The sequence below is a fragment of the Felis catus genome, chromosome B1, assembly GCF_018350175.1.
Source record: "Felis catus isolate Fca126 chromosome B1, F.catus_Fca126_mat1.0, whole genome shotgun sequence".
Taxonomy (NCBI): Eukaryota; Metazoa; Chordata; class Mammalia; order Carnivora; family Felidae; genus Felis; species Felis catus.
This window is the reverse complement of record NC_058371.1, coordinates 105,022,754-105,048,791: the sequence shown is the minus strand read 5'-3', so window position 1 is coordinate 105,048,791 and position 26,038 is coordinate 105,022,754. Positions and strand designations below refer to the sequence as shown.

The window sequence follows — 26,038 nt, the reverse complement described above, 5'->3', positions numbered from 1 at the left end:
CCTGGCCGCGCCGGAAATACCTATTGAGAAAGGGCTAAGGGACATCCTGCTGCTTGAAGGTCCTGGCGAATCTTGTTCCACAGACTCCGGTGAAAAATTGGGAGGGTACTCATCTGCTAATTGTCAAGTTTTCGGGGCAGTGGGTAACAAGAGTTGAGATATGGACAGCCGCTTGCAGGAGATCCGGGAGCGGCAGAAGTTACGGCGGCAGCTCCTGGCGCAGCAGGTCCGCGGCCCAGGGAGGGATCGCGAATGCGCGTGCGCGGTTCCCGCTTCTCTCCCCTGCCCTCCGCCCCGCTGTCTTTCCCTATCTACTGCGGAACCTGCCTTTCTGGTCCCGCGACCATGATCCTAAGGCCTACCTACCCTTGTTCTCATCTAACGCAGTACCCCGAATATTCTCCATTTTGTGCAGCGATTGTGGTGTTGCTAAACCGAATGCCACTCTTGGTCTTCAGCAACATTATGGAATCGCCTAGTGTCTGGCGCAGGGCTCAATGATGGGGATACAAAGATTCGGTCTTTGTGAATAAATTACCGTAGTTCACGCAAGGAGTGACTTGTTATCCACTAAGTTTCTTTTCACTGTTTACATCGTATTCTGTGTTTTGCCTTTCTTCTTAGCACCTCATTGTTGAGATTGTGGCTTCCTTGTGAAATAGATTCATAGTATTTTCTTTGGGATCATGTCTAAAGACTGCATCGGAAGTAGCCTGAATGTAAATTTTAGATTGTGCATCTTTTGTGTTGCAGTCCACTGTGCTATGTGTATGGTGTCTTCGTCATCACCCACCGATCATGTATGAATTCGTAACTCCTATCAGTTGTAGCAAATCCTTGAAACAGGTAGCATTATCTTCACTTACCGAATAACAAAAGAGAGGCCAGAGAGGTTAAGTAATTTTTGCTTCATGTCACTCATCGCTAGGCCAGAAAATTGACCCCAGGTTTGTCTCTCCAAAGCTTGTTTCACCGCTTCTTGTGTATAAGCTAACACTTGATTAGGAGAGTACACATGCAGAAAATGCAGATGTACACTTCTACTCTAAGAGGCTGTGTTTCCCATTCTGTCATTCATATTAGTAAAAGTGATGGAGGAAATGCTAAGAGGCTGTAATGAGACATCTTAATGTTATTTTTTTTCAGTAATGAGACTTAGTTTTAGTAAATGGAAATCTGAAACCTATGCTCTTATGATCCAATGAAAAGGTTTATGGTATAGTGTTTAAAATGTGGGAATTTGGAATCAGATCTGTTCTGTCCCTCTGGCATGATCTAGGACAAATCCGGTATCTTTTCCAGGCCTTCTTTTTCCCAATTTGTTTTAGCATGTTGTCTTCAAAATGTTTAATAGCTTTGTTACCACGGAAAAAGGTTCTTATTCTTTAGTTTTCAATTCAAACTTCTATTTGAGTCAAAATGCATCCATAAACAATTATTTGAGTGTCTTACTATGTGCCAGGGGATCTAGTAGTCATTGGCAATTCAACTGTGAATAAAAAGTAGTCCCTACCCTAAGAGAGCTTACATAGTGCATAGAATTTAATAATGGGTGCTGTTTATTCTATGTATCCCTTCTATGTATCAAGACTCTGCTAAGCTTTTTATATACATTATCTTCATTCATACAAGTCAGATACTATTTGCATCTTATAGATGCAGAAAACAGAGGTCAAAGAATTTAAGTTGCATGACTAACGGTTTCCTGAATGACCCAGTCAGTAGAGCATGGGACTTTTGATTTTGGGGTTGTAACTTCGAGCCCCATATTGTGTGTGGAGATTACTTAAATATTAAAGAAAAATTAAGTTACATACTGAAGTCCACAAAACTGGTAAGTTTACAAGCTGCAGTTTTAGGCCTTTCTATGCTCTCTCTAGTACACTAGCTGCCTCCTACTCTTCTTGTTGGATAGGAACCATTTCACTTAAGTAAAAATGTCCAATATCATTGACAGACTTCCACTTTACCAGCTAATTTCAGCCTTTCTTTCAGTTGTCCTCCATATGAACAATACAGAATGGTTTGTTACTCTCCAGAATATGATTTGTGCAATAAATACTTTATGCTTTTTGTAAAAATTGTCCTCCTAACTTTCTGATTCTGTCCATCCAATATAGCACAGCTCAGGTCAGAACTTTGTAATGAAAGCTATTGTGATCTCTCTCTGGCTTATTAGGCTCTTCCATGGAGCTTATGTTTTCCTTACTGTTAAGTACGTTATTTATGTTACTTGTTACTTGTTAAACATCAGCCATTTATGCCTGCTTTTTACTTAGCTGTACCTTTATTTTAAAAAATCATACAAAGGTGCCTGGGTGGCTCAGTTGGTTGAGCATCAGACTCTTGATTTGGCTGAGGTCATGATCCCAGGGTCATAGGATTGAGGCCTGGGTCAGGCTCCATGCTGAGCGTGGAGCCTGCCTAAGATTCACCCTCTGTCTCTCTCTCCCTCTCCCTCTGCACCCTGAAATTTTTTAAAAAAAATTTTAAATCCTATATGCTTTTAGATGATACCAATTTTTCCTAATTATTCAAATAATATATTTAGTGCTTCCATAATGGAAAATCTATGATTTACCTATTCCAGTCATTCCGTGATTTTGGAGGGGGGACATGAGATAACAATTATATGTGAACAGAATTTTGACTTAAGGCATTTCTATTGTAATACATTGCATTCTAATGTAGGCTCTAGTAGGAAATCTAGGTTCATTCAAATGTTGAGCATCTACTATGAGTAGGCATTATACAAGGTGCTAAACATACAAATACGAAGAAGACAGAGTTCATCCCTTTAGGGAGCTTACATGTCACTTGGGGAGAAGTAAACAAAAGTAAAGATAAAATAATTGAAGTATAAAAATACTTAGAAGTTGTGATAGACGATGAAACAATATAAATAGGGAATAAACAAAAGTAAAACGTAAAATCATTGAAAGCTGTATTAAGTGCTATGATCTGAATACGAAATAAGATAAAAAGGAGAAAAGTGGAAGCAGGCTATTCTATGTACTCTTTAAGGAGCTAACTTGTACTCATCCAAACAGAGGAATCAGTCATGGGAAAAAAGTTAACATTTAACTATGGGAAGTAGATGTGTCTTCTAACTAATGAGAATAGGGTTCAAGAAGATTTTATGGAAGAATTAAAATTTCAGCAACAGTTATAATTGGAAGAGATTTAATATTGGAGAAACCTTAGGGAGGTCATGAAGTGGGCAGACTAAAAAGGCAGTGACAATTATTTAAGATCAAGGCTGGGGACTAGAAGCTCAGATATTTTAGTGTGTCTTCTTCCCTTTCCTGAGCTAAAAGGCTATTTAGTGCAGATTTCCTCCTGTCCTTCTTGTACTTAAAAGTATTAAATGGTTCCTCATGGCCTGCAAATTGCATTCTGCACTTGTTGGTTTCGTATTTATTTATTTACTTATTTAAGGTTTATTTATGTATTTCGAGAGAGAGAGCATAAGTGGGAGAGGAGGAGAGAGAGGGAGAGACAGAATCCCCAAGCAGGCTCTGCACTTTCAGCACAAGCCCAAAGCAGGGCTTGAACCCATGAACTGTGAGATTATGACCTGAGCTCAAGTTGGACGCTTAATCAACTGAACCACTCAGGTGCCCCTGTTGGTTTGGCTTTTAAAGTTTTCCATGAACCGATCCTATGTAGCCAGCCTATCTCAACTAGTAATTTGTTGTATTTTGCAAAATTTCCCCAACTGCTAAACATAATTTTCATACCCGTTTTTTAGGTGTTAAAATTCAGTATTGTGCCTGTAAATCGCTATATAAAGACTTGGCTTGAATAAAACTGGATAGATATTTATTACAGCATGGGATAAATAAGGTATAATATGTGAGCTGATGGATGCAAAGTGTTTAACATAGTGCCTACCACCCTATGTATACTATATGTTAGTTGCTTTTTTGTTGTTATTGCTCCTACTACCAAATTATGTTTTATTATTTACTTAAAAAGTAGAGGATTGGCTAAAACTGTCTTAATTTCAAATATAATGAAAGTATAAAATGCTTGCCAACTCTCAGATTTGTTCTTAATTAACATAGTTTTGTTCCAAGGTATTTCCTGTTTTTCCTGCAAGGTAATTAAGACATTTGCTTGCTGAGGTAGTTAGGGTTTTTGTTTGTTGTTTTTAAAAATACTTGATATATTAAATGTTGCTACAAATGTCTGGAAAGGCAGTCCAATGCATTATGATCTAATTTTTCATTTTGCCTTTTCTCAGTTGGGAGCTGAAAGTGCTGACAGCATTGGTGCTGTGTTAAATAGCAAAGATGAGCAGAGAGAAATTGCTGAAACAAGAGAAACTTGCAGGTCAGTTGAATAGTTTTTGTTTGGGTTTTTTTAGTGATGTTACTGTTGTGAAAGGCTTATTGTTTTAATAAACAGATAATCCTAGGTATGAAGGTAAGTAAATCATAGATTTTCCATTATGGAAGCATTAATGCTTGTTGTGACAAGCATCAAAATAAAGATTTCAGGGGTGCCTGGGTGGCTCAGTCAGTTAAGCTGATTTCAGCTCAGGTCATGCTCTCACGGTTTGTGAGTTCGAGCCCTACATCAGGCTCTCTGCTATCAGCACAGAGCCCACTTCAGATCCTCTGTCCCCCTCTCTTGCTCTGCCCCTCACCTGCATGCGTGTGTGCTCTCTCTCTCTCTCAAAAATAAATAAACATTTAAAAAAACAAAAAGTAAAGATTTCAGAAACATGGGTTTTTATTATTCATGAATTAAGAAATACTTATTTTTCTGAATATGTTAAGTTCCCATTCATAAAGTAGTTAGAAAATGGAATGTTAGACTAAGGGTTAGCTTAAAAACCATAAATAAATAATTATAAGTTTCTTAGAAAACACACTTTACCCTAAAAATGGTATTCATTTGGTAGTTCACAAAGCACTTTAGAGTTTTTCAGTATTCTAGTTCTTAATTTGAACATCAATTTTGCTTAGGACAAATTATATGATACGTAATATGGAAGTTTATTTTTGCCATACATTCCTTATAAAAGCTTAGTTTCTGATTTGGTTGCTTTCTCATAAAAGTAAAATACAGAATTATCAATCAAAAGTTGTGTGACTTTTTAAATTTATAAACCAGATGGATAGATTCTATTTAATCAGGAAAAATGTACCTTACTCTGTTTTTATAAACTGTTATTTAATATTAATAGCTGCACTGGTACATCTTTCTATATCTGTGTATGATACTTCAGTTTTAATTCTCAGGGCTTCCTATGATACCTCTGCTCCAAATGCAAAACGCAAGTATCAGGATGAAGGGGAGACAGACGAAGACAAGATGGAAGAATACAAGGCAAGTAGAGAACAGGGAAGTTTTATAGTCAGGAAAAAATAACTCCTTACAATAATAGATTGTTATCCAGGAAAACAAATTTGATTAAAAACTTAATTTTAAACTTTCTAAAATAATCGTCAGTAGCATATGTATACAGGCATACCCCAGAGATATTGCAGATTTGGTTCCGGACCATCACAATGAAGTGAATATCACAATAAAGCAAGTTAAATGAAATTTTTGATCTCCCAGTGCATATAAAACTTAGGTGTATACTATCTTATAGCCTATTAAGTGTGCAATAGCATTATGTCTGATAAAACAAGGTATATACCTTAATTTAAAAATACTTTATTGCTAAAAAATGCTAGCCATCATTTCAGCTTTCAGCAAGTCATAATCTTTTTTTGTTGGTGAGGGTCTTGCCTCAATGTTGCTACAGCTTCTACATCAGCACCTGCTGCTTCACCTTATACTTTTATGTTACTGAGACGGCTTCTTTCCTTAAACTTCATGAACCAACCTCTGTTAGCTTCAGACTTTTCTTCTGTAGCTTCCTCACCTCTCAGCCTTCATAGAATTGATGGGAGTGAGGGCCTTGCTCTGGATTAGGCTTTGGTTTAAGGGAATGTTGTGGCTGATTTGATCTTCTGTCCATATTATTATAGCTTTTTCCATATCAGCAATACAACTGTTGCCCTTTCTTACCATTTGTGTGTTCACTTTCTTATCATTTGGGTGTTCACTGGAGTAGCACTTTTTAATTTCCTTCAAAAACATTTCCTTTGCATTCACAACTTAGCTGTTTAGTGCAAGGGACATAGGTTTTGGTCTTTCTCAGATTCTGCATGCCTTTCCTCATTAAGGAAAATTAAGCTAGTAATTTCTAGCTTTTGACTTAAAATGAGAAATGTGCAATTCTTCCTTTTACTTGAATACTTAAAGGATGTTGGCCTAGTTTCAGTATTGTGTCTCAGGAAATAGGGAAGCCCAAGGAGAGGGATAGAGGGGAACAGCCAGTTGGTGGAGCAATCAAAACACATTTATTAAGTTCACCATCTTGTATGGACTCGGTTCATGGTGCCCTAAAACAATTACAATAGTAACATCAGAGATCACTGATCACAGATAACCATAACAAATATAGTAATGAAGAAGTTAGAAATACTGTCAGAATTACTAAAATAAGATACAGAGACATGAAATGAGCAGATACTGTCAGAAAAGTGGTGCCAATAGACTTGCTCAAGTCTATTGAGCACGGTTGCCACAAACCTTCAATTTGTAAAAATTGTAATGTCTGAAAAGTACAATAAATTGAAGCACGATAAAATGAGGTATGCCTGTAATCGATTAAATTAAGATCTTTATTTCAGTTTCCTCATTTTAATGTAAGAGGTGACTTATAAAGCATAAGATCTAGTAGCCACTGACAGTAATATTCTTTAGTAAGAGTAAGGAAGTGTGTGTATCAGAAACTTTGGATAATTGGATCAGGTTTCAAGTGGCTAGAATATGGTCTTTTTTGAGAGTTGTGTGATTCCATGTTTATTATATTGGGTAGTACAGTTAAAATATTTTGACATCTCATGCGCTAGACAGCAATGTAGAATTGTCTCTGAAAGAGGCTGAAGGAAAAAAACCCAACTTCTAAACCTATAATTGCAATACTTAGTTGAAAAGAAAGTATTATGGGGGCACCTGGGTGGCTCAGTCAGTTGGGGTTCCAGATCTTATTCTCACCTCAGGTTGTGAGTGCAAGTCCTGTGCTGGGCGTGAAGCCTACTTTAGAAAAAGAAAAGAAAAGAAAAGGGGCCCCTGGTGGCTCAGTCGGTTAAAGCATCAACTTTGGCTCAGGTCATGATCTCATGGTTCTGTGAACTCGAGCCCTACCTCAGACTCTGTGTTGGCAGTGTGGAGCCTGCTTGGGATTCTGTCTCTCCCTCTCTCTCTCTCTGCATCTCCTGTGCTAGTGCATGTTGCTCTCTTTTTCTGTCTCAAAATAAATAATGTTTTGAAGATATAAAGATCTTGATATTTTGAAGATATAAAATATAGATATAAAGATATTTTGAAGATACATAAAATATTTTTAAGATATAAAATAATATTTTGAAGATTTTAAAGAAAAGTATTATGTTTAAAAAGCCTATCTCCATTTTTTAAAGTTGATTGTTGTACAACTATATTTAATAGAGAAGGGAATAAATAGTTTCAGTAAATCTCTAGGAATTTCAGTGATATAATGGGCCAATCTCATGAATACAGTTTTGTGCATTGCATTTTGGTATATGTTAATATGCAACTTAAAATTAGTGATTATTTTATTGTGATCATTTTATTTTATTTACTTACTAAATATTGTGATTGTATAAATATGTATATTTTATCATATACAGTTCCTTATATTTTAACATTTTTGATTTATAAAAAGAGTTTCATATGGTTTTTAATAGAAATAAAATTGCTCCATTGGTGGTCATATCTTTCATGATTTGAACTAAATTCTAATGTTAATAGTATGATATATGAGATAATTCTAGACAATTCAGTCAACAAAATTAGTAGTTATATTGATTTATCAATTTATTGATAAGATGAAAATTTTTACTTATTATAAACAACTAATTAGATAATGATGAGAATGCAGTCTTCAGTGTTTGACTTTAATGATAATTTGAAAAACTTACTGTATCTCAGGAAAAGAAAATATTTATATTGAGTCTTAATACTCAAGGTATCATAAATATATAAAATATTCCTCGTATACATAAAATGTCTACTTAATCTTCCTTTTCCAAGGATGAATTAGAAATGCAGCAGGAAGAAGAGAATTTGCCATATGAAGAAGAGATTTATAAAGATTCTAGTACTTTTCTGAAGGTAAATTTTCAAATCATAGCCCTTCACATTTCATCTCTGCATGAAAAGATTTTAAATGCTTGTTTTCAATATTTTTTCAGTTATTGAAGGATCATTATTTTAAAATAAGAATCATTTAAAATTATTATTGAAATAGTCTGATATTTGGCTATTTGGGATGAGATAATGCTGTATTAATGTCTGTAGCTACTGAAGAGTAATGCTGTCAGTTATTGTGTTTTCAAATATTACTAATTTTTTTTAATCTATCAATTTCAATTTTGTATGGTCTCATAATAAAAAATAAAGTACAGAGTTAGTGCATCTGCCATTAGAGTAAATGCTCTTAATTTAATTTTGACTTTTTCTTTAGGGAACGCAGAGTTTAAATCCCCATAATGATTACTGCCAACATTTTGTAGACACTGGACATAGACCTCAGAATTTCATCAGGGATGTAGGTATGTTAGATTTGTTGGGAATATGCTATTGCTAACCCTTGATTACATTCATGTGATTTATCCATTTTGTGGATTATTTCTAAACAAAATTATTTTTCCTGGCTTGGCTTCCCATTTCCAATCTCAGTACTTCTAGTATCCCTCCTTTTCCATCTAGCAATGTTACTCTCTCTCTTCTCTTCCTTCCCTCCTTCCTCCTACCTTCTTTCCTTCTCCAGTTTGGTTCTGTGACTATACTTGCATTTTTATTTTATCTTCGTTTATTCCCTCTTCATTGCTTTTCCTTTCTTTCTGTAGATCTGATTTTCTCATCTATATTATTTTTTTTTCTTCTCCCTAAAGAATTTCTTTTAACACTGCTTGCAAGTCAGGTCTGTTGGCAACAAATTCCCTTAATTTTTGTTTTTCCAAGAAAGTCTATTTTTCTTTTGCTTTTGAAGAATAATTTCACAGAGTATAGAATTCTTGGTTGGTGTTTAATTTCTTTCAACACTTTAAATATTTTACTCCAATCTTTTCTTGGTTGCATGTTTCTGAGAAGTTGGATAATTGTTATCTTTGTTCCTCCATAGGTATGGTGTCTTTTTCCTCCGGTTTCTTTGGGATTTTTTCCTTTATATTTGATTTTCTGTAGTTTGAAAATGATATGCCTCAGGTTAGGGGGTTTTTTTGGCATTATCCTGCTTGGTGTTCTCTAAGCTTCTTGAATCTGGTTTGATGACATTAATTTGGGAAAATACTATTATTTCAACTATCTCTTCTGTTCCTTTCTTTTTTCTGGTATTTCTGTCATACATCTTACATTTTTGTAGTTGTCCCACGGTCCTTGGATAATCTATTTCGCTTTTTTTTTTTTTTTTTTTTTTTTTTTAGGTTTTGTTCTCTTTGCTTTTCAGTTTTTGAGGTGGCTGTTAAGGTATCCTCAAGCCCAGAGATTCTTCCCTCAGCCCCTGTTCAGTCTACTAATAAGCCCGTCAAATGCATTATCCCTGCATTTACAAAAACAGCTTTATTGAGAGGATTCATAGAACTCACCCATTTAAAGGATATAATTCAATTTTTTTTTTTTAGTAAATCGAGTTTGTGCAATCTTTACCACAATCTAATTTTCATCTCTCCTAAAGAAATTCAGTACTCATTAGCAGTTGGTTCCCATTCCCTCCCCTACTACTCCCCCCAGCCTTAAGTAACCATTAATTAACTTTCTGTCTCTATCAATTTGCCTATTCTAAACATTTCATATAAATGGAATTAGACAATATGTGGTATCTTGGGACTGGCTTCTTTCACTTGTCACCTTGTTTCTGGGATCACTGATGTTGTGGCATGTGTCCGTACTTCATTTATTTTTACTGCCAGATAATATTCCATTGTATGTATATACCACATTTTATTCATTCATTTGGATTGTTTGTACTTTTTGGCTGTTATAAACAGTACTGCATGAGTATTCATGTGAAGTTCTTGTGTGAACATACGCTTTCATTTCTCCTAGGTATATACCTAGGAGTGGAATTCTTGGGTCATGTGTTAATTCTGTGTTTAACTTTTGGAGAAACTACACAACTGTTTTTCAAAACAGTTTATATTCTTGCCAGTTTCTTCCCGTGCTTGACATTTACTATTATATATCTTTTTGATTATAGCCATCCTAGTGAGTATGAAATGATATTTCATTGTGATTTTGACTTGCATTTTCCTAGCGACTAATGATATTAGGCATCTTGTCACATGCTTGTTGGCTATTTAAATACCTACTTTGGAGAAATATCCAAACCCTTTGCTTATTTTTTTTTTTAATGTTTATTATTTTTGAGAGAGAGAGAGACAGAGAGCAAGCAGGGAAGGGGCAGAGAGAGAGGGAGACACAGAATCGGAAGCAGGCTCCAGGCTCTGAGCTCTCAGCGCAGAGCTCGACGCGGGGCTCGAACTCACAGACCGCGAGATCATGACCTGAGCTGTAGTCGGCTGCCCAACCGACTGAGCACCCAGGTGCCCCCCTTTGCTTATTTTTTAATTGGTTATTTGTCTTTTTATTTATTACATTATAAGAGTTCCTCATATATTCTCAGTATAACTCTTTTCTCAGACCTATGGTTTGGAAATATTTTCTCCCATTCTGTGTAGTGTCTTTTCATTTACCTGATGGTATGATTTGCAGCACAAAAAAAATTTTAATTTTGATGTAATCTGATTTTTGTTGCTTATAGGCAGTGTTACTTTTGAAGTAGAAACTGATTTTAGTGTTTTCATGAGTAAAATTTAGATGCAGCATAAAAAGTCATGATAATGCTAAGTGAAATAAGCCAGTCACAGAACAAATATGCAAGTACTTACAGAGGTACCTAAAAGAGTATATGTAATATGATAAATACCTACACTTTCATGAGATACCTACAGAGTCAGATTTCTAGAAGCAGAAAATAGAACAGTGGTTTTCAGAGACTGGAGGAAGGGGAAAATAGGGAGTTGTTAATTGGTGTAAAGTTTCAGTTATACAAGACGAATTAGTTCTAGAGACTTGCTGTATAGCATAGTGCTTATAGTCAACAATGTTATTGACTCTAGTCAATAAAATTTTTAAAATTTGTTAAGGGTAGATCTCATCTTAAGTATTCTTACTACATGCGCACACACACGTGCACCCTCACACACACACATACACACACCAAGAGGAATACAAGAAAACTTTTAGAGATGATGGATATGTCTGTTATACCTATGAACGTGGTAATTCATAGGTGAATGCATATATCTAAATTCATCACATTGTGTACATTAAATATCTTTGGTTTTTATATATCAATTATACTTTAGGAAAGCTGTTTTTTAAAGACACCTGACTCTACTGTGATTAAAACCTGACTATAATAACATCTTCAAACTTGCTTTATTTGAAATTTGTTTTATAACCACTGATTGAGGAGGCTTTACAAAATCTTTCATTTTTACTCTTTGATGTTAAAGTTATTAATATCTGTACTTTTGGTTTTTAAATTAAGTTGCTTATATGATTTATACTGTTAGGAATATGTTTCATGTGGGGGGGAAAAGAAAACCAAATAAGAGCTTTTAGGAATCCTTGATATTCGAGTGCACTTATCCCTACAGTTTTTTAAACAGGCAATATGCTGTTTTACCTAAAATCTTTTCTGAGCTCAAAGATCTAAAATATTTTTGAGGACATGGGAACAGAGACTCTCCTGTTTTTAAGTACTCTTTGCAGTACTTATACATGTTTTTTTTTAAGATCTTAAGCCTGAAAATACATGTAAAGATTTGGTTTATAATATGGAGATTGAAATCTTTACAGTTATAAATAGTCATAGAGAAAACAATTTGTCTTGGAGGTGAGAGCTGATCGACTACTAGGGACTCATTGTCTTCTTTACTAGATTTGTTTCCAGGATTGTGTCCATGAGCCATAGCCAACTAATTTAAGATCATCAGCAGGGTTTCTCTTACCTGTAACTATTCTTTGTTTCTCCTTGTATGTAATCACAAAAAAGGAAAGAAATATTGTCTATACTTGTAATAACTATTTAAGAAGCTAACTACCAACCTCAATAATCACTAGATTTTTAAGGGAAAAGAATTCTTCTAGCTAAAAAAAAGGGGGAGAAACTTGATAGAAGGCAGTGTTTTTTATTTTCCTTAGAGCAGAATGGTGAAACTTAATGCTATGTATGAGCAGATTTAACTTAAATATGAGAAATTAAATGGTGTATTGATTTGAACTGGGCTTTAGAACATCTGGACCTTTGCCTACATATGGGATTAGGGTCATTAGATACGAACTATTTTAAAAATACTCAAAATAGGGGTGCCTGGTTGGCTCAGATCATGATCTCACTGTTCATGAGTTTGAGCCCACATCAATTAGCTGCTGTCAGCGCAGGATCTGCTTCGGATCCTCTGACCCCCTCTGTCTTTCTGCCCCTTCCCCTCCCCCACTTGTGCTCCCCCTCTCAAAAAATCAACAAACATTTTTAAAAAATCAGTGCAAAAAATACTTAATTTTTTTTAAAAGGACAGGAGACTAAAGTGGTCGTTGTCTATTGTTTTGTTTCTTGAGAGGGCCCGTAACCCTTTGAATTCACGGATACTAACTTAAAGAGTATTAAAATTTAGAATTTACTACTTTTTCTCCTCAGGTTTGGCTGACAGATTTGAAGAATACCCTAAACTGAGGGAGCTCATCAGGCTCAAGGATGAGTTAATAGCTAAATCTAACACTCCTCCTATGTAAGTGTGTTTTCTCAATTGTTTTTTATTCCCAACTCAGCCTTAAAATAGCAGTCTTTTTATCCTGTAACCTTTCTATTTGAAAAAAGTTCAGCACCTATATGGGGTTAACACACTGTGGTTTTCAGTTTGGTAAAATAGATGTGTTTGAAACTCCAGTGCTGAGTACACCAGTAGGTTCTTATTTCTTTTTTTTTTTTTTTTCCAGTTAATTTCCTGAAAATGTCTTTAAATGTTTTCTTCTTAGAAAAATCATTCGTGTTTGTTGTATTCTTGAGTTTCCTAAAATGTTTTCAAGTGATTTTTTCTCTCAAAAAGTAATTTATTTATTGAAGGAAGTTTAGAAAACTTAGATGAAGGAAAAGAATAAAAATTAATTATAACTCAGCATTCAGGGATACTATTCATAGCATTTTGGAATATGAAAATTCATGTTAACCTTTGCTAACCAGAACGTTTTTCTCAGAAATGTATAAAAAGTCTTTGAAATTGGAGAATCTGCCTATTTCACATTTAGCTTACTTCGAACAGTTTGCTAAAATGTGTACTGTTAGTGATGAAGAGCCGCAAAGAAGTCTGTGTGTGAAGAAAAATATTAGCAGACTCTAATATTCATCTAATTTAAAAATAGTCTTACATTTAAAGTAGTTTATATTTAAATTACTTTCATACTATGTGGAAATAACTTTTCAGTAATGACTAGTTGTAACATACTAGTTAGCCATAAAAGACCATTAATAGAGAAATAATTTTACTAATAAACAATAAAAGAAAATTACATCCATCTTTAGAAATAGTGTTTCTAAATTTTAAAGCTTACAAATAGTTTTTCTTACTTAAGAAAGAAATAATGTGATATTCCTTAGAGAATTCAGATGATGATGGAATGGGGCTCAGAGACTTACATAGTAGTATGAGTTTTCACTGTAAAAATGAGAGAAGTACATTCTGGATATACATGGGGGAATATGCTATTGGCTTGTAGTGTGATTATATCCATCTTCTAGGGAAGAGTGTTGGTAGATGGTTTACTATCTATACTGAAGAAAGATAGTCCTGCATAAAAAGGTATTTAGTAACTAGTTTATGATTACTTTGTAAGTAGTGTTTAGTAATATTTACGAAATTCCTTTCTTTATTATCTGTAAGGTATTTGAAAAACTCTTAGTCACTTTTTATGCCTTAATCAAATAGGTACTTACAAGCAGATATAGAAGCCTTTGACATCAGAGAACTGACACCTAAATTTGATGTGATTCTTCTGGAACCCCCTTTAGAAGAATATTACAGAGAAACTGGCATCACTGCTAATGAAAAATGCTGGACTTGGGATGATGTATGATGAAACTTTCTACATTGTAATTAATTATTTATTTTTCAAATGAATATATATTATTTGGTGAGAAGATTATAAATATTCTTACATTTTTAGGAATCATAATTGCAGATTTATAGCGTATAATGTGACAGAAGATCCAGGTTACATTAACAAATACTATAATATCTTTGGTCTGATTCTTCTTTTTGGGGCTGAAGTTGAGCAGGCAGTGAGTTAGTAGTCTGTAGAAGACTCACAATTCCAGTCTTAGAGTCCTAGCTAGAAAAGTCTAAAAACTAAATGATTGATAACTCTTTCTGCATTTGCCTAGTTTTAGTAAACATTAGAGTATAATACAGAGATAGATAGATATAAAACGATTTCTACTTTTCAAGCAACTTATAATGGATAAAAAAGATATGTAATTTCAGTATAATTGTGATAAAGCTACATTTTCCTAAATAAAATTAAGCAAGCTGATAACTACAGTTAGTTACGTAAAGTCATCTGTTTTTACTGATCAGTAACAAAAATAACAAATATTTTTTGAGTACCACTCTGTACTAGGCAATGTGGTAGGTATTGGAGATTCGAAGATGAATAAGACTTGGTACTTGGACTAAAGGAGCACATAGTTAAATGGGATAAATATTGATCTAAACAGATAATTGCATTATTATTTTGTTCGATAACAGAGGATTACATAAGATGATCTGAGACAAACTGACCAAGCCTTGGAGGATGGGTCACATGAACAAAGAGGAAGTGACATGTTAACAATATAAATAGACTAGTTGAAATTGGCCAGATGAAGAAAGGGATGGGCTAGTGATTCCAAGTGAAAGGAACAACAAGAGCAGAAGGGATGGTGGGAAAGAATATCTGGTTTGTAGGTTGATGTTGTTAGAACACAAGTTGGAACTCTTCTTGAGATGATGTCTTCTTAGAAGCTTAGACTTTTTTCCTCAAGACATTAAGTTGTCTTTGAAGGGCTTTAAACACCTTAAAGTGTCATATTAGTGTGTGGAGAATGGACTAGAGGAAAAGTCTGGAAAAGAGAGAGCAGTTAAAAGACTGTTGCAGTAGCCCAGTTAGGAGATGAAGGGACCTTGAATTAGAGTGATGGTAGTAAGAATAGAAAGGTGATAAATTTAGTAATGTTTTGTAGATACTTGGGTGAGATCTAGTGATTGGACTGAGGGGGAGAGTTAAGGATGATGCAGAGGTTTGAGTCTTGGGATAAGTGAATTGAGTTTTCACCAGCTGAGAAAGAGTGGATTTAAGAGTTGGATTAGAGGGGCACCTTGTGGCTCAGTCTGTTAAGCGTCCGACTCTGGACTTGAGCTCAGGTCACAGTTTGTGAGTTCAAGTCCCGCATGGGGCTCTGTGCTGACATTGTGGAGCCTGCTTGGGATTCTCTCTCTCTGCCCCTCCCTGCTTATGTTCTCTCTCTCTCTCTCTCTCAAAATAAATAACACTTTAAAAAGCTGGATTAAAGGGATTAGATCATATTGAATATGTTGATTTTGACGTGTATGTGAGACATCCGTGTGGAGTCATGATAGGAATATGTAATTCAAAGGACAGACAGATCTGGTCTCAAAATACAGATTTAGAAGATTAGCACATAAAACCCATGAGAATGGATGAATTTGTCCAGAGATAGTGTCTCAATTAAGATAAAATGTGGATTAACAGTAAAGCCTCAGGAAACTTTTACATTTAAGAGGCACATGTAAAAGAAGATCAAAAGAATGGGTCAGAAATGAATAAGGAGAACCAAGGATATGAATGTCCTAGGGGCCAAGGGAATAGGGAATTTCAAGGAGAGAGTAGGCAAGAGTGTTAAGCACAGAAGGGAAGTAGGGAAAGGAAAGGACTGACACTGTAAAGCTGCTGTTTCATAGGAAACCATGCTGAATCCTTGCATGTCCTCTTCTGAGTTAATGATAGTTACTATTATTAATATTATTTAATCTTCAAGATACACCTGCAGTTTTTCCTCCTGGAAGCTTTTCCTTTTATCTTTCTTTGATCCCACTGACATTTTTATTTGTATTTTTATGGCTCTTACCACTTTGAAAAAAATCTCATCCTCTGATGATGAATGTAATTTGTGCTTATTGTTGAAATTCAGAAAGTTATGCAGTATATTATATTCCCAAGACTTAAGGTAAAAGACATACTGCTCTTGATGCTTATTGCTGAGAAGTTTTCCAGATAGGTTGCACAAATTTACATTCCTTCCAGCAGTGTTTGAGAAATACCTATTTAACCATTTCCTCATCAAAATTGATTAATACGTAAAAACAATCTTTGTGAGTTTAGTCAGAAAAAAAAAATTGAAAAAAATAAATCTTTATGTCTTTGATTAGTATAGTTGATCCTTGAACAAAGTGGGTTTGAACTGCATGATTCCATTTTTGTGTGGATTATTTACGGTGGTGTAAATGTATTTTCCTTATGATTTTCTAAGTTACATTTTATTTTTTCTAGCTTACTTTAAGTATAGAGTATACAATACATATAACATACAAAATATGTGTTAATTGACTCTTTATGTCATCAGTAAGGCTTCCAGTCAACAGTAGGTTATTAGTCGTTAAGTTTTGGGGAGTCAGAAGTTACCCTTGCATTTTCTATGGGCGGTAGGGGTTGGTGCGACCAGCCCTTATGTTATTCAGGGGTCAGCTGTAATTAGGTTGAACTTTTTTCTCTGGCCAGTCTCTGAGGTTTGGTCACTAAAGGCATAGGAGCTTCACTTACATGTGACAGAACAGACCAATAGGATTTCTGAAATAAAGGAATTCCATTTTATATGCATATTCTTGATTTCAGTCTATTTTCACTGAACAACTCAGGCTAGCATATTGAAAAGTATTGTCTGGCCATAGGCCCTAAGTTCTTAACTTTTATATGATAATATCCTAAAGAAAGTACCAATAGTTAAAATAATAAATAGAATATAAATAAAGAGTATGAATAAGAAAAGTGTTTGGATTTCACAAGGTATTCTCTTTCACATTAGAGAGTCAGTAGTGATCAATGGATTTTGGTAAAGGATATTAAAATACCAGCTTTTTAAAATACCAGCACTTAGCATTTAGAACTGCAGTGTTGAGAGAGTAATTTGCTTGATGCTCTTCACTGTTGTGTGTCATCACTTATTTTAGCTCTGTCATGTATAAATATGTAGGAATATGTGTATGTGTGTATTACATATTTACTTATTCATATTCCTATGAGAATATTAGATGAGAGATTTCAAGATTTTAAAAGAAGTATAAAACTCAGTAGGTTAATACATATTGTAACTTATTTACATTATTATTGCCAAATAATGTTTTTCTATTTAGATTAAGTTAGAGATGATATGGTTATAACTCAAATGGATGTTACTAAAGTTAAAATTTTTTAAATAAATGAAATATAAATATCTGCTTGAACCATGGTCTGTCTCTGAAATGTGGCAGAAAGCTAGAAGAAAAAGAATGTCATAAAATGATTGGTTTTATAGTCTTTTATATGAGTATGTATTATCCCAAAATTTACAGAATTATTGAGGAACTTTTTTTTATTTTTTTTTTATTTTTTTTTTCAACGTTTATTTATTTTTGGGACAGAGAGAGACAGAGCATGAACGGGGGAGGGGCAGAGAGAGAGGGAGACACAGAATCGGAAACAGGCTCCAGGCTCTGAGCCATCAGCCCAGAGCCCGACGCGGGGCTCGAACTCACGGACCGCGACATCGTGACCTGGCTGAAGTCGGACGCTTAACCGATTGCGCCACCCAGGCGCCTCGCGGAACTTTTTTTTTTAATGTGAATACTCAGCACATACAAGGCAAATAAAATTATAGACTGTAATTTTTTTCTTAGTTTTTTATTTAAATTCCCGTTAGTTAACATACAGTGTAATATTAGTTTCAGGAGTAGAATTTAGTGATTCATCACTCATACACAACACCCAGTGAGTGTCACTAGTGCCCTCCTTACTGCCCATTTCCCATTTAGCCCATCCCACCACCCACCCCTCCTCCAGCAACCCTCAGTTTGTTCTCTGTAGTTGAGTCTGTTTTATGGTTTGCTTCTCTCCTTTTTCCCCCTATGTTCATCTGTTTTGCTTCTTAAATTCCACACGAGTGAAATCATATGGTATTTGTCTTTCACTATTTCACTTAGCTTAATACACTCTAGCTCCATCCACATCGTTGCAAATGGCAAAATTTCATTCTTTGATTGCTGGGTAATATTCCATTCTGAATATATATCCCATCTTCTTTATCCATTCATCAGTTTATGGACATTCGGGCTCTTTTCATAGTTTGGTTGTTGTCAATAATGCTGCTATAAACATTGGGGTGCATGTATCCCTTTAAATCAGTATTTTTGTATCTTTTAGGTAAATACATAGTAGTGTAATTGCTGGATCCTAGGGTAGTTCTATTTTTAACATTTTGAGGAACCTCTATACTCTTTTCCAGAGTGGCTGCACCAGTTTACATTCCCACCAACAGTGTAGGAGGGTTCCCCTTTCTCTGCCTTTTCGCCAGCACCTGTTGTTTCCTGTGTTGTTAATTTTAGCCATTCTGACACGTGTGATGTGATATCTCATTGTAGTTTTGATTTGTTTTTCCCTGATGATGAGTGATGTTGAGCATCTTTTCATGTGTCTGTTAGTGATCTGTAGATCTTCTTTGGAAAAATTGGGCTATATTTTTTTTTGGCATTTTAGAACTAAAATGGTCATTATAATAAAATGTGCATATTGATTTATTTTTATCTAGAATTTCTGTAGATGCTGGAAACTAAATATTCCCCAAACATTTACTATATTTCATTTTAATTTTGCCCCTAACTTTGGGATAATTTAAACTAACCTCTTTTTTTCAGTTTATTTTTCTGTAAATCATAAAGTATTGCACTCAAATTACATCTTACAAAAGTCCATAATTCTATAAATATGGTTCCCTGTAACCTCTTTCTGTATAAAGTCAAGTGTATGTATATGTGTGTGTATGTGTGTGTGTTTTCTTAATATAGAATAAGAAAACAGTAGAATAAGTTCTAAGGTTAAAATTTATTTTCTAATGAAAATTAGTACATCTAAAAATAGATCTACTGAAAGTCTTGATAAATCTCAGGGGTTATTCTTTTGGATTTAGAATGACTGGGAAACAAAATACTTTTATGCAATATTGTTTTGGTTTCCTACAGATTATGAAGTTAGAAATTGATGAGATTGCAGCTCCACGATCATTTATTTTTCTCTGGTGTGGTTCTGGGGAGGGATTGGACCTTGGAAGAGTGGTAAGATCATTTTTTTAAAGTGGATTTTTAGTCATAAGAAAAAATATAAAAAGTTGGAAGATAGATGTTATTTTGTCCTTTGTTTCTTGAATAGTTGCTAAAATACTCAGAAGGAAAAAAATGTGATTAGAAAAGAATGTACAAAAGGCAGTAGTACCCTTTGGTTAGCTAGCATTAGGGTTCAAGAAGTCAAAATATGATTTATTACAACTTCAGGAGAACAGTTTAGGCATTTGATACTGCAACTCAAAAACAAGCTGCTTAGTGTCATTTACTGCTCATTATGAATAGCTAAAAAGTATTCTGAATAACATTAACTCCTGAATTCCAAATAGAAGCCAAATCAAATTGGAAAAATAACAGAGCATCCGGAACACATAGTTTGAATAACTGAGTAAGAGTGACAAGGAAGTTACATAACACCTCTTTTTTAAGCGCCTTATGTTTACTTTATTTCAGAACTCTTTTTTTTTTTATTGCAATATTTTGAATTTCTAAATGGAAACAAAATAGCATATGCTTTTTTACCTAAGAATAATGGGAACATTGTGGCTAAGTATTAGAAGGCTTCATTCAGTTTTGGTCTCAGTTCTGCTGTCCAGCAGTAAAACTTTGGGCAAAGAGATATTTACACTTGTGGGTTTCAGTTTCCTCACTTGTTAATAGATGATACCTTCCATTTTTAGGACATATTACTTGTTATACAGCAGACGATCTCATTTAATCTTGGCAGTTTTAGGAAGTGTCCATTTGACAGGTGAAGAATTTAAGTAGGATTATATTGAGATAAATTTGTTCTAAAATCCTGAAATTTTACAGTTACTTTGTATTTATAAAATAGCAAGTTTGAGACTATTGAAAAATATTATTGCTTGTGTCGTTTATTAACTCCCAAGGTAAGACTATAACTATTCTGATTGGGAATAGTTACTTTTTGCTGACGCCTTTCCAAGATGTTCTGGAAAAGCTAAGAAAATAGAAACATACTATATGTTTTTACAGATATGTTGGTACTTACCCTTTGTAGCTCTAATGCCTGGCTTAGGGCTTGCCTTCTGCCTCCCAAATTAGTTTGAAAATGATTAGGAGGTTTTATCGTTTTATTTATGCAGCAGTCTGTCATATTGGTAAAAGCAGATTTGGGCCAAAAACGATTACAAAAATAATTCAGCATAAGAAGTCCTGATGAGCTTTTGTTAATTGATTAGGGCACGAAGATATAGATAGACCCTTGTGATGTATAAGGAATTTCCAGTGCAAAACAGATAAATGTCAACAGGAACAGATACTGATCTTGATTTTTAGATTTTAAAATAAAAACCCAGGTTTTCATTTTGAGGTGTTTCTCATGATAAGAGTTTACACAATAAGAGCATTCCTGACATGAACAATACCAACATTATCGTCCTGCACTATTTGCTTATTTCCCCCTACTTTACTCTTAAATCAATGAGGGGGTAAGGACATATCTTGTTTTTATTCCCACCAGCTAGTCAGCACCTATATATTGTAGTAGCCCTCAGTATTAGCAAGTAATAAGGTACGTAATTTTAAGTATTTGAGTTTTTTGAAGTTGTATTAAGTATATAAAAATAACATAAGACTCATTTGAAAACAAGCTATCAATTAGAATATGTTCAATAGTTTTTAGCTTTGTCAGGATAGGAAATTGAGGTGCTAGGAATCAAATCATGTTGAATTATTTTATGATTAAAGAGGGACTGAGTGTTTTATGATTTAAAACCCACTTTCTGTTGATGACAATGGAAAGTAGTATTAAAGGGTTGGAGTACTATGTAATCCTTTCTATGTTTTGATACTTAACTATATAGATTATATTAATATCTGAAAGGTATTTATGCTTTCTATATAATGGCCATATATTTAAAGACGTTAGTATTTCCTTTTTTCTATTTCTGCACTAAAAATTACTGTAACATCTTGGATTTAGTGTCTCAAACCTCTAGGAAGTTTTTTTAATAGTGGTTGGTTATTTTAAGTACTGTTTATTTCTTTTAGTTAAGGATTTCTTTTTTTAATTCTTTCATTTCTAGTGTTTACGCAAATGGGGTTATAGAAGATGTGAAGATATTTGTTGGATTAAAACCAATAAAAACAATCCTGGAAAGACTAAGACTTTAGATCCAAAGGCTGTCTTCCAGAGAACAAAGGTATTGCCTTTACTGTTTTGTTTTCTTTATTTTCATTATTTTTCCTCAAGCTTTTCCAAATGACTGTATACTGTTTAATTTTGGTAGAAAGATTATTTTCTTAGATTTGCACAAATGGCATTGAACAGTATAGAATTACATCAAGTTTAATTTTTAAATTCACTGTGTTTTGTTTACTGTTTTATTCACTATGTTAAATTCAACCTCCACTGTGCGGGAGAGGGTAGTATATATTTTTGTATGTCCTAAACTGCTGTTAATTCTAAATCACTTTATGTGTGGGCTTTTGGTACCTCTGAGCCCCACCAGACTTTTTCCCTTTCCCTGAGCCCACAAAAAAGAGGCAGTAGCAAGACTCATAGCTGGCTGCCTTGGAAGCATATTTTTCTCCTTCCCTTTTTCCTATATAAGAACCCTGAGAACCTACACAAGAACCCTTGAGAACCTCTGCTCTATACAACTTCCCTGTTACTATCAGGCTTTAAAAGTTTGTCCCCCAGTCTTTCACTCTTTAGGGAGGCATTTGTGGGAGTCATTCATATTAAGTCTTTCTTAAACTGGAAAATTCAAAATTCTTTTGAAAATTCTTTGAAGGGAGCCTAAGCTACTCTTGCCATGGTTCATGGAGTCAAGTGAGAGATTAATTTAACCCATACTCCTGCCAGTCAGATTAAATAGAGAGGGTCAAAAAACAAATGAAAAAAAAAAACAAAACAAAACTGTTTAATTACTCAACACAAGAAAATGTGAAAATCAGAAGTCTGTATCCATGTTAAAAGGCTCTTCTCCATATAAAAAGGCATCTTGTATATAGTTTTGATCTTGGATTATTTGAGGCCCAGTATAACATCTTTTTAAGATTCCAAGGTCAAGTGCCATGTTTCCATAACTGGTAGAAACAAGTTATTATCTAGTATTGCAGAAAGAAAGACTCCATGGTCATTGATGCAATTCTAAAACGTGATGGCCCCAAGTTTAACACTGTTGTGTCTAGCTTCCCTGGCAATCTTTCCACATCCAGAGATCCAGGCTTTCCTATAGTGTTTTTGCCCATAGAACTATATCCCAAAGATTTGAAGAAATGAAGTCTATTTTAGAATTGGGGACATCAGAAATGTAAAATGTTATGAAATATGACTGTTGATGAAGAGATTAATTGGCCTGCTCTTATTGTTTTTTAGGAACACTGCCTTATGGGGATCAAAGGAACTGTTAAGCGTAGCACAGATGGGGACTTCATCCATGCTAATGTTGACATTGACTTGATTATCACAGAAGAACCTGAAATTGGCAATATAGAAAAGCCTGTAGAAATTTTTCATATTATTGAACATTTTTGTCTTGGTAGAAGACGCCTTCATCTATTTGGAAGAGATAGTACAATTCGACCAGGTAGGACCTCAGAAAAACTCAAAAAAATCTTTTTGGTCCCTTGGGATATAGGTGTCAAGAAATGGTACAGAGTGCTCTGTAATATAAAATTCTTACAATGTATTTGATTCCTCTTGCTGTACTTCACATATGCCGAGTTCGTTCTTGTCTCTTCATGGTCCTCTCCTTTCAAATACCTGACAGACCTTTTCTCACACCTCTGTCTAAACTGGCCACCTTCCTGCTCCGTTCCCCTCCTTCCACTCCTGTCTTTCCCCTTACTCTGTTTTCTTTTTCTTCATAGCACTTACCATTAGATGAATTACACATTCATTTGGGCTTATGTTTATAATCAGTTTCTCCAACATGCAGTCTCATAGAAGGCAAAGATTGTCTTCCTCACTTCTTTATACCCAACATTCAGATTATTCAGTAAATAATATGATGAAGAAATGTATAAATGAATGAATCATCCTGAAGAAAATAACCATATATTTAATAACCATATATTTAAAGGTCTGTGAAATACAGACCTTTGTTTTATTAGTAACTAAAATACCTGGCTTGTTTGCTTACATGTATAGTGGTGGTGTCTTTTCAAAATTTTAACTTTTAATAGTGTTTTTTTAATATTTATTTATTATTGAAAGACAGAGAAACACAGAGCATGAGCAGGGGAGGGGTAGAGAGAGGGGGAGACATAGAATCCGAAGCAGGCTCCAGGCTCTGAGCTGTCAGCACAGAGCCCGACGCGGGGCTCGAACTCACAGACTGCGAGATCATGACCTGAGCCAAAGTTGGTCACCTAGCCAACTGAGCCACTCAGGTGCCCCCAAAATTTTAACTTTTTGTGAAATCAGTGTAATGTGAATTTACTATTTTGAAAAAAAGAAAAAAAGAAAAAGACTTATGTTTGAGGGTGGAGGTAGAGATGGAAAAATGGGAATGAATAGGAGCAACATGGAGGTTAGTGGTTGAATTTCTAGCACCTATCATCTGGGGTAATATTGTTGACAGTAGAGGCAAAAGTTGGCTCCAGGATTTTAACCAGAAAACAATGGTATCATTTCCCCAATTAGGAAGGTGAATAAAGTTTATTACATTTTCACTGAGCCCAAACTCAGTGTAGCATGTAATTTTTTTCTAAGTGCTACTCTCACAGAATGTGAAACAAGGATGGAGATGAGGAAGATAAGTTATAGTCATGCAGGTGAAATAAAAGATATATACCTATGAAGTCTGTATGACCATTATTAAATACCATGTTTTCTATAAAAAAGATGAATATGAGGTAATAGGGGCATCTTTAAAAATGCATTAGAGATTTGAAATAGCTCCTAAGGGACCAGTAAGAAAGAACTGGAAACAAAAAAGATAATCTTTCTTTCCCCCTATTTCAGGCTGGCTTACAGTTGGACCAACTCTTACAAATAGCAACTATAATGCAGAAACATATGCATCCTACTTTAGTGCTCCTAATTCCTACTTGACTGGATGTACAGAAGAAATTGAGAGACTTCGACCAAAATCACCTCCTCCCAAGTCTAAATCTGATCGGGGAGGTGGAGCTCCCAGGGGTGGAGGAAGGGGTGGAACTTCTGCTGGCCGTGGTCGAGAAAGAAACCGATCTAACTTCCGAGGAGAAAGAGGTGGCTTTCGCGGGGGCCGCGGAGGAGCACACAGAGGTGGCTTTCCACCTCGGTAACTTTGTTAAGACACTGGTCTATTAATACCCCTCCACCTTCTTTACTGTAGTTTGAGTTCTCATTGGGAGACTTAGTGTAGTACTCACTTCCACCTGGCACTCTGCTATAGTTTCTCTAAGCTGCAGGAACACCTTAGCCAATCTCCCGTGCAGTTGTCACACACACTGTTGTGTGTCACACACACTGTTGTCCAGGATCATCATCATCCTGCCTTTGGTCGTGTGCATGTAACTGAACAATGCAACAAATACCTTCCTTTCAGAGACCAGTTTATTCTGATAGATTCCAAGTAATTACAAAAGCTTTTGCTTTTTAGAAGTAGTTTAAGTGAACAGTGAAAAAGAGCCATCTGTAGTATCACACCAGTGCCAAGACAGATGATAGTAGCCATCCTGCCACTGCTGTCACAGCAAATGGAAAGCTCTTTGGGAGCTTTGATGGAATGGATTTGGGACAGATGGTTAACTTCTGTCAGGGTTTTAACATTTTCTTGATGAAACAATAAAAAGAAACTTTTTTTTTCTTTTTTAAGAATCTTGAACTCATACGATTTGACTGCTACTCAGACATTGAGAGGCTCTGAACAAAATCACCTCCTCCCAAATCTAAATCTGCTGGGGGAGGTTGGTGCGCCCAGCGGTGGGCAGAGGGAAAGGTAGAATTGAGTAGGCAGACAAAAAAAAGAGAAAAAGCTCATTATAATTTCAGTTGCATTGCTACAGATGGCTGTTAATCACACTTCTTAAGCAAAGAAGGACAAATCTCCAGGTGTTAGAACTTTGGTGTAGACTTGAACTTGGATTGACCTTGAAAGCAGCTTCATATCCCTTAGCAGAATAAAGAAAATGGAGGCAACAACAGAGAGACCTGGTTATCAGGTGTTTTGGGGAATAAAGTAATTGGTGATGAGGAAATAACATCTTTAAAATTGTTATGGAGAAAACTTAATATAAAAACTAATTACAGAAAACCCTTAAGACACCTTAGAAAATGGAACTGTAGTTGCCTTTTATTAAAACCATATGGTGTGTTGTTTTTAAGAGACTGGTTTTGCAGATCATTTGGTTGTATACAACTATGCTGTCATTTCTCTTTCTGTACTGTAACTCATGTTTTAAATGAATTTGATGAATGAAATAATACCATTATTCTTGAAAAATATATTTTTTATTCTGTGTATAATTTTTCTAATGAAACTTTAAACCTTTGAAATGTGGTAGTATGTTTTCTATAAGTGGAATTGCTTTTGTTACCAAATGAATAAGGACTGACCTAA

General features: G+C 34.9%; 1 protein-coding gene across 3 annotated transcripts; it reads left to right on the top strand.

Annotated features, from left to right (window-relative positions):
• Positions 1–15: 15 nt before the first annotated feature.
• Positions 16–26,038, top strand: METTL14 (methyltransferase 14, N6-adenosine-methyltransferase subunit). Of its 3 annotated transcripts, none has more exons than XM_003985057.4 (11): positions 16–226; positions 4,247–4,335; positions 5,250–5,337; positions 8,122–8,202; positions 8,555–8,642; positions 12,797–12,887; positions 14,082–14,223; positions 19,422–19,514; positions 21,569–21,685; positions 22,867–23,077; positions 24,457–26,038. In XM_003985057.4, exons 1-11 carry the CDS (start codon positions 161–163, stop codon positions 24,759–24,761), a joined length of 1,371 nt encoding a protein of 456 aa, XP_003985106.2. In that variant the 5' UTR covers positions 16–160; the 3' UTR covers positions 24,762–26,038. The 3 variants fall into 3 exon arrangements, with proteins under 3 accessions (XP_003985106.2, XP_044911862.1, XP_019684571.1); XM_045055927.1 differs by having other exon boundaries at positions 75–226; positions 5,237–5,337; XM_019829012.3 differs by lacking the exon at positions 4,247–4,335 and having other exon boundaries at positions 96–226.

Bases quoted from the DNA above. Each gene is read 5' to 3' on its own strand.
- METTL14 (XM_003985057.4), top strand. From the start codon at position 161: ATGGACAGCCGCTTGCAGGAGATCCGGGAGCGGCAGAAGTTACGGCGG. The intron at 8,203-8,554 runs GTAAATTTTCAA...CTTTTTCTTTAG, and splicing joins ATTCTAGTACTTTTCTGAAG to GGAACGCAGAGTTTAAATCC. The intron at 12,888-14,081 runs GTAAGTGTGTTT...TTAATCAAATAG, and splicing joins AAATCTAACACTCCTCCTAT to GTACTTACAAGCAGATATAG.